The following is an 8,265-nucleotide window of genomic DNA, read 5'->3' as shown; positions in this document are numbered from 1 at the left end:
CAAGATCATTTGTCAAAATTGTGGCATATTAAACTGCTGTGGAGTCCTCAGTCACTAGAAGTCAATTCTTTGCAGAGTCCAGAAACCTGTTAAGGAGTTGTAGTCAGTTTTTCGTTGCTAGTCAGTTACTGTTTTGTTATCTTTTTGTAAACCCAAGCTCTTTCTTGGAAACTGAGAGTGGCTCTGAAAAGAGCCTTTGGTTTTAGTTCGGGGCTTTTCTCTTCCAGACATTCAAGTCAGTCACTAGGCTTTACAACTTGTGAGATATTACTTGCACTGGACCTTGTGGTGGTGGCTTTCAGTTTTCCTGGGAAGCAGCACCTCTTGGATGTTGGGCAGGACACCTCCCTGGGCGCCGGTCACACCACCCAGCAGCTTGTTAAGCTCCTCATCATTGCGGATGGCCAGCTGCAAGTGGCGTGGGATGATGCGAGTCTTCTTGTCACCGGCCACGTTGCGGGTCAGCCCCAGGATCTCGGCCCTCAGGTACTCCAGCACCGCCGCCAGGTACACAGGTGCACCAGCTCCAAAGGTTCTGCATAGTTGCCCTTTCAGAGCAGGCGGTGCACTAGGCCCACAGGGAACTGCAGACCAGCTCTGAAGGAGCGGGATCTGGCCTCAGCACAGGACTTACCTCTCTGCTTCCCATGTCCAGACAAAACTAAAGATGTAGATCGGTTATAACGGAAAAAAATTACCGTTAGGGCAGGTACGGGGTCTATTTATAGTTTCAAGGTAAGTTGCCGTTTGCTATTTGGTTGGCTGTTAGCCTTACATCCAATCAGGGGACTTTACTGGCGTCCTTCATTTACATACGCGCCACTACCAATTATCCAATCAGATGTTGGCTGCCCAACACGTGAGCTGAGTGCCACACCTATAAATACCACACTTGCTTTGGGTAGGTGTCAGTTTGCGGTGTAGGAGCTGTATGGTTGTTGGAGCTGTATGATAACCATGCCAGAGCTCACGTCGAAGGGGACTACCATCTCTAAGAAAGGCTTCAAGAAAGCTGTAACAAAAACTCAGAAGAAAGAAGGGAAAAAGCGAAAGAGATGTCGGAAAGAGAGCTACTCAATCTACATCTACAAGGTGCTGAAGCAAGTTCATCCCGATACAGGTATCTCTTCGAAGGCCATGAGCATCATGAATTCTTTCGTCACTGACATCTTCGAGCGCATCGCAAGTGAGGCGTCGCGCCTGGCACATTACAACAAGCGCTCCACGATCACGTCCCGGGAGATCCAGACGGCCGTGCGCTTGCTGTTACCAGGGGAGTTGGCCAAGCACGCGGTGTCCGAGGGCACTAAGGCTGTCACCAAGTACACCAGCTCCAAGTAAACGGATTCAGTTACCAGATGACCTTTGTAAACCCAAAGGCTCTTTTAAGAGCCATTTAATCCTCTAGATGGCTGTAGGCTCTTCACTCTGTTTTGTGTATGTGGACAGGCTTTATCACTAGAGTCAAGAATTAAAAATTTGGCTGGTGTATACATGACCAAGGTAACTGCCCATACTACTCCGGTTATAGAAGGTAATTTCTGAGTCACTTGTAATTATTTTACTAGGTTGTTTCCAAGTGAAATCAAGCATTTTGTAGAGAATACTATAAGAAGAAACCTCTCAAATGTGTCATTAGGATTCATGAACTGTATGCCACAAAGAACATGGTTTGTCCCCCCAGGATATCTCATGTATCTATTCTATCAGATGACAGAAAAGGGGTTTGAAGCTGTGTAAAGATCAAGACCATAGGGAAATCTAGCATGGGAGCTTTTCAGCTGTTTTTCTTCCTCTACATTTTCTGTGTGTTTTTTTAAATAAGGGTTTGAAATCCAATGTTTATTTTATACTTACATCATGTCTCAGTTCAGAGTTGCCACATTTTGAGTGCTCAGTAGCTGCATCTGTTTAGTGTCCACCGTATTGGACACTGGAACACTAAATACTCTAGGCAACCTAAATCATACCTTTGGCTCTAAATACCTGCAGCAGATAACTCACAAATTAGATCTGTATTCCAGGGCTCTGATGTATTCCAGATCAGTAAATTCAGCTGCTTACTTAATATCACCACTCTGATGGTGCTCATCCACCTCAATATTCTCTTCACAAGGGTTTCCAAACTATCCTGACAGACCTGTTCTCAAACTCCAGTGTTCCCCATCTCCATGGAGCCAACCCAATCACATGGCTATCTAAGCCAGAAATGTGGTATTTTTGCCTTTATATATCTCTGTTCAATCTCCACTTCAATCTTTTGACAATATATGGTGATTTTGTTTCCTAAATATTTTTATTATTATTTGACTACTTTTGTCAATCTTCATTATCACTATTTCTGTCCAAGCCCCCACCAATTCTCACCTGGATTCCTGTCCCTAACTAGACTCACTACTCAATATGTTCTTTATAAAATCCACTCTCCACCCAACTGACAAAGTAATCTTTGATGAAGTAATCTTAAATAAGAAAAATTCACTTTTTACTTGGTATACGTAGAAATTTATTTTAAGAAGATGTATCTAGGACAAACCAGACTTTCCAAGAAATTCATAATACAATAGAAGTTAAGAACCTCTATCTAAGTGTTCCAACAAACATCTTACATGTAAAGCAGACTGGAGACAGATGATATAAAAATCAGATGGCAGAATGTCACTATAATTCAGTTAGGATCAGATTGCTGAGGCTTCCTAGTTGTTAAACTGATTCCTTCATCAAGGATGCCAATTCTCTAGCCACAGGAATCTGGGGTTACTAGGGTATCCCAATCCATTCCTACATGTGTCTTTGTCATGGCCCTTTCCTCAGAAAATTCTGTCTTGCCAAGCCTGTAGTACTCAGGAATTGGGATGTGGGCAAAAAGCAGGCAGCATCTTTCTTAAAACATTTTTAAAACCTAAAAAAAAACACTGTGATTTCTCTGCTCTCACATGGATTATCTTGGACTAAAGCCTATTTTGTTACCCTTATTTTTCTGACTTCAAAGTTGTAAAGCCATGCCAACCTCCTGTGTTTTTTCCACCAAGTTCGCTAAAGTGGGGTCCTTAGTCTGCATCTGTGATAAAATAGTTTACCAGCTGATTTGGCTTTTTCATGACAGTAATTTACAGGTTCCTAGTAGGAAATGAAGGAATATGCTTCTCCCAGCAACTTTCATATTAATGGAAATTCAGAGTATTTATAGAATATGTGGGAATAAAGCAAAGCATGACTCAAAGGAAAATGATAGATTCAAATGCTTATATTAAGTTATAAAATATAAATGCAGGCAGTTCAGGTAGTGTGAAATCTTAAAAATGACTATGCCAAACAATCTTAATAATCAATGGGAGAAAATCATGATTTTCAAATAGTAAAAACTCCTTTACTATCATAAATATAAAAGGAAGTGAAAAATTAATAATTAAGGACATTGTAATTTTAAACACTAAAACAATGAGAATTAAAGTGTCATTTCTTTTTTAAAAACTTATCAAGAGTATTTGAATGGTGCTTGCCTTCTTTTTATCATGTAATTTGTAATACAGAGTGAGTGTCTTTCCCCGCCTTGGTCAATTGTCATGTTTCTAAGTTTGTATTAGCTTCCAGATATCTCCGGGATTTCCTTTAATATGAAGTATTTTGCCAGTGTCACTTTCTTTCGAACATCTTCCTTTTCATCACAACCATTTTCTACATTTATGTGCGTTCACCTTCACCAAGTTCCTCTGGTTGCATAGCTAGGGTCTCTTGATAGCAACAGTGCCAACTGTTATGTCAATAATTCTATTTACGTTCAATTCAAATTCCCTTTCCAGGGCTATTTTCCTTGTTTCACTGTACTTTCATCTTGTTGGTCAAACCCCTCTTTTGCTTATTGAATTTTGTCATTTAAGTTAACCACTGGGAGACAAGAAGGCAACTAAACCACTTTCTATTTGTGTCTAAACAGAATAATGTGTGCAGTAACTGGTTGCCAACAAATTTTTAAATAAGTGACATGATTAGATCACTGATCACAATGTGCATCTGTTACTTATGCAGTTGACTTTTGAACTAAAGAGCCAGCAGTGAAGTCTGTAATTTATTCACTTACTCACTACTGATGACATTTGAACTGTGTTTTTGAGCAATTGGTGTTATTTAACTATGGTACCTGAAATTCATTTATATCAACATTATGCAATGTGAGAATTGTTGCTATAAAGTCAGCATCCCACTAAAAATAAATTGCAGAAAGGCTAAATAATAAAAAAGGTAGACAAAATAACTAGGAAGAAGAAAACAGTAAAGCTAATAAGTACAAAAGCAAAAAGATAGCAAATAAATATACTTAAAGATTAACCAATGGTGAAAAATAAGCAAACACGAACACAAAATAAGAATAAAGGAGCTGTAGCTACAAAGATAGCAAAGATAAAAATCCTTGAGACCAAGAGTTCCCATCATGGGTCAGTGGTAATGAATCTGACTAGTACCCATGAGGACTGGGGTTCTATCCCTGGCCTCGATCAGTGATTGAAGGATCTGGCACTGCGGTGAGTGGCGGTATAGGTCACAGGCGTGGCCTAGATCTAGTGTTGCTGTGGCTGTGGTGTAGGCCCGTAGCTGTAGTTCCGATTTGACCCCTAGCCTAGGAACTCCTATGTGACACAGACCAATCTGTTTATGTAAGATCTCTTTAAATATTTCTTTTGAAAAATACAATTTACCAAAACTTACTACACATTATTAGCAAGTCTAAATAGAAAAATTTCATTGAAGAAAAAATTGTCAAAGAACTGTCACCTGAAAAGGGGCACAAAGGGCATATTATTTGGAAAAGGGAAGTTTACCTAAGTTTTAAAGATTCCAATGCTGTCCAAACAGTTCAAACACTAAAAGTACAACTATCTTCCATATTATTTTTATGAATTGAATAAAAATTTGTAACAAAAGCTAAACATTGCATACACAAAAATTAGATAATGATTTATAATATTGAAACATAAACCATAACTGATACAGTGGCAACCAGAGTTCAGCAGAACATCAAATGAATATATGATGCCCAGGCAGAAGTTTATATCCAAAAATTCAAAGATGAGTTCCCGTTGTGGTACAGAGAAAACGAATCCAACTAGGAACCATGAGGTTGTGGGTTTGATTCCTGGCCTGGCTCAGTGGGTTAGGATCCAGCGTTGCCATGAGCTGTGGTGCAGGTCACAGACATGGCTCGGATCCCGAGTTGCTGTGGCTGTGGTGTAGGCCAGCAGCTGTAGCTCTGATTCAACCCCCTGGCCTGGGAACCTCCATATGCCTCAGGTACAGCTCTAAGAAGAAAAAAAATTCAAGAGATGACTCAGTATTAGGAAGTTTCTAAAATAACTCACCATCATATCTCTAAAGAAAAAAAGTCTGACTATTCTCCAGAGATGCTCAAAAGGCATTTTATAATTTCAACATGCATGCTTACAATTCTCAATAAAGTATAATCTTCCTCATTGTATGATACATATGTATACAATAAGGAATTGTGCAGATCTTCAGCAAATCGAATAGTAAAACAAGAATTTGATGTCATTATTAAAGCATGGGGCACTGCAATCAGATGAAATCAGAAATGAATTAAAAGGAGGCAATATTTGGTATTTTCACACCTCACTGCAAATGCGTAAAACCCAGAAGTATACCAGAAGGCTAAGGTGAAAATTAGTCAACTCAGTATAAGGTAAAGATATAAAAATGATGAATAAATATTAGTACTTCCTTATAAAATAACAAAACTCTACAACAGGGAGGTAAGACCATTTACAGTAACAGAAACAAAATATCTAGAATTGCATTTAATATACCACACATATTGTAATAAACCAGCTTCTATCACACAGTCTCAATTCCGTAGAAGTAACTCAAACATCTGGTACTGGGGACTGAAATAAGTTCTCAGAAAAGATCTTGAGTAAAGCCTTTCAGGCGGCTTCCATTTTCCAATTGGAAATCCTAAGGAAACAGACTACCAGAGTCCTTGCAAACGCTTTACGTTAACCCTTGCCCTTAAAGCTATATCACACAACACCGTTTAACCCTTAAATCTACCAATTCAAGCATTCTGGCCAATGGAGAGTCCACAGCTCTTTCTCAGAAATTGAGTGGCTCTAAAAAGAGCCTTTGGGTTATTAAGTGGAAAAACGCTTACTCGGCAAGTTTACTTGGAGCTAGTATACTTGGTGACAGCTTTGGTGCCCTCAGACACTGCATGCTTGGCCAACTCTCCCGGCAGCAAGAGACGCACAGCCGTTTGGATCTCTCTGGAAGTGATAGTGGAACGCTTGCTGTAGTGTGCCAAACGCGATGCTTCACCTGCGATGCGCTCAAAGATATCAGTGACAAACGAATTCATGATGCTCATGGCCTTGGAAGAAATACCGGTATCTGGATGAACTTGCTTAAGCACCTTGTAAATATAGATCGAATAGCTCTCTTTCCGGCCTCTTCTGCGCTTTTTTCCTTCTTTCTTCTGAGTTTTAGTTGCGGCTTTTTTGAAACCTTTTTTAGAGATGGTCGCGCCCTTCGAAGACAGCTCCGGCATGGTTAGTGTCAGCTCTAAAGTGTTATAGCTCTACAGGTACAGCTCCGCCCGCTCCTCTCCACACCAAGTGAGCAAAGACGTGTGGCGGTTGGAGAGAGTGGTATTTATAGGCGCAGCCTCACGTGACGTGTAGAGAGGTGAACATCTGATTGGCTATAGGGGAGAGAGTGTATGTAAATTAGATGAGTCCTGTGAGAATCTCTGATTGGCTAGAGAGCCATCGGCCAATCAGAAAGCAAACCAGAACCTGCTGTTGGACTATAAATAGCCCCAGTAGCTATTCCAGCAGTCTATTTTCCCCGTGGTACTGGCTCCTTTTTGAGGCATGTCTGGACGAGGGAAACAGGGTGGCAAGGCGCGCGCCAAGGCCAAGTCTCGCTCGTCAAGGGCGGGCTTACAGTTCCCGGTCGGCCGGATCCATCGCCTGCTTCGCAAAGGCAACTATGCCGAGCGAATTGGTGCTGGTGCTCCTGTGTACTTGGCGGCAGTGTTGGAATATCTGACCGCAGAGATCTTGGAATTAGCAGGCAACGCGTCTCGTGACAACAAGAAGACCCGCATCATCCCGCGCCATCTGCAGCTGGCTATCCGTAATGATGAGGAGCTCAACAAGCTACTGGGTGGTGTGACCATCGCTCAGGGAGGTGTCCTGCCGAACATCCAGGCCGTGCTGCTGCCCAAGAAGACGGAGAGCCACCACCACAAAGTCCAGAGCAAATAATCCCAAGTGTATCGTACCAGTAGGTAGTCAAAATCTGGTGGAGAAATGCAACCAAAGGCTCTTTTCAGAGCCACTCAAATTATCAGTGAAGGCTGTGCCTAGGCTGTGGGGGGCCTGTATTGTGTAATTATCCAGTAGTAGGCTGCTAAAAGTCTATAACATTTGTGAAGTCTAAGTACTTAAGAGGTATATAGTTCTAATGCCTGAGGTTCTCTGAAGCTGTTAAGATTCAATATAGCTGAAAGAGAAGGCTTGATGCCTGTCAGGTGGGCGAAGGAGCAAACTTCCAGCATACTAATCCTATTTTAAGGCTGACTTCAATTGTATTTGGTACCTATGGCTTAACATTTACTGAGAAATGTTTCTTAAAATGCAAAGCAAGATATACCAAAGCTTGATGGCACATGTCAAGCTTGATGGGGCATTAGTGTCTCACTGGAGGTAGTGCCATAAGGTGTATTGATTGAAACTATAAGGGAATTTGGATCAGATTTTTCAGAAGATTTAACTCCAAAAAGACAACAGTGGTTTCAGTTGATCTGTACCATAAACATGAAGAAAAACTGAAAAGAAAATGAACAGTTAGGCTGTCATAAAGTTATAGAAAAATAAAGTTTGTCTTATCTCAAGGAAAAAGTCTCGCTGGTTAAAAAATAAAAAAAAGCGTTAGAATTCTAGCCCCATGAAACAGTTATAATTCAACTCCCCAAATTTAGCAGAGTATGGAAAGGCAGGGGAGAAAGGTAGCGACTTCACAGAAGAGAAACCTGGCAACCGCTACCCCAGCCAGATGATCACTGTTAACATGATCCGCGATAAACCACGTTGTTTGCATGTGCACTAATGTATTGAGGAAGGCGATTCGCTACTCTGGTCTTTCTCCCAGCAACCCGTAATCTCAGTCTAACCATGAGAAAAACATCAAGACAAATTGAGGAATATTCTACAGATTATCTGCGTCCTCAAAATTATCAAGGCCATCAGAAAC

General features: G+C 41.0%; 4 protein-coding genes across 4 annotated transcripts; 2 read left to right on the top strand and 2 right to left on the bottom strand.

Annotated features, from left to right (window-relative positions):
* Window positions 1–267: 267 nt before the first annotated feature.
* Window positions 268–808, bottom strand: H2AC2 (H2A clustered histone 2). The gene is given in 3 exon segments (XM_084970471.1): window positions 268–533; window positions 536–661; window positions 796–808. Coding segments are annotated over 3 exon segments (405 nt in total).
* Window positions 809–957: 149 nt separating this feature from the next.
* Window positions 958–1,396, top strand: H2BC2 (H2B clustered histone 2). The gene has a single exon (XM_084967636.1). It carries the CDS (start codon window positions 958–960, stop codon window positions 1,339–1,341), a length of 384 nt encoding a protein of 127 aa, XP_084823762.1. The 3' UTR covers window positions 1,342–1,396.
* A 4,743-nt stretch (window positions 1,397–6,139) lies between these two features.
* On the bottom strand, window positions 6,140–6,635 carry H2BC1 (H2B clustered histone 1). Its single transcript, XM_021098416.2, has one exon. The coding sequence runs from the start codon at window positions 6,554–6,556 to the stop codon at window positions 6,173–6,175; it is 384 nt and encodes a 127-aa protein (XP_020954075.1). The 5' UTR covers window positions 6,557–6,635; the 3' UTR covers window positions 6,140–6,172.
* Window positions 6,636–6,848: 213 nt separating this feature from the next.
* H2AC1 (H2A clustered histone 1) lies at window positions 6,849–7,277 on the top strand. The gene has a single exon (XM_084967634.1). The coding sequence runs from the start codon at window positions 6,882–6,884 to the stop codon at window positions 7,275–7,277; it is 396 nt and encodes a 131-aa protein (XP_084823760.1). The 5' UTR covers window positions 6,849–6,881.
* Window positions 7,278–8,265: the final 988 nt, after the last annotated feature.

Source organism: Sus scrofa, chromosome 7 (assembly GCF_054392235.1).
Source record: "Sus scrofa isolate SSC_HxYL_T2T_F1_AM1 chromosome 7, Sscrofa_HxYL_maternal_Yorkshire_Landrace_v2.0, whole genome shotgun sequence".
Classification (NCBI taxonomy): domain Eukaryota; kingdom Metazoa; phylum Chordata; class Mammalia; order Artiodactyla; family Suidae; genus Sus; species Sus scrofa.
The sequence above is the reverse complement of the archived record's forward strand: the minus strand, read 5'-3'. Positions and strand labels throughout refer to the sequence as shown.

Excerpts from the sequence above, each read along its gene's own strand:
- H2BC2 (XM_084967636.1), top strand. The coding sequence starts at position 958 with ATGCCAGAGCTCACGTCGAAGGGGACTACCATCTCTAAGAAAGGCTTC.
- H2BC1 (XM_021098416.2), bottom strand. The coding sequence starts at position 6,556 with ATGCCGGAGCTGTCTTCGAAGGGCGCGACCATCTCTAAAAAAGGTTTC.
- H2AC1 (XM_084967634.1), top strand. The coding sequence starts at position 6,882 with ATGTCTGGACGAGGGAAACAGGGTGGCAAGGCGCGCGCCAAGGCCAAG.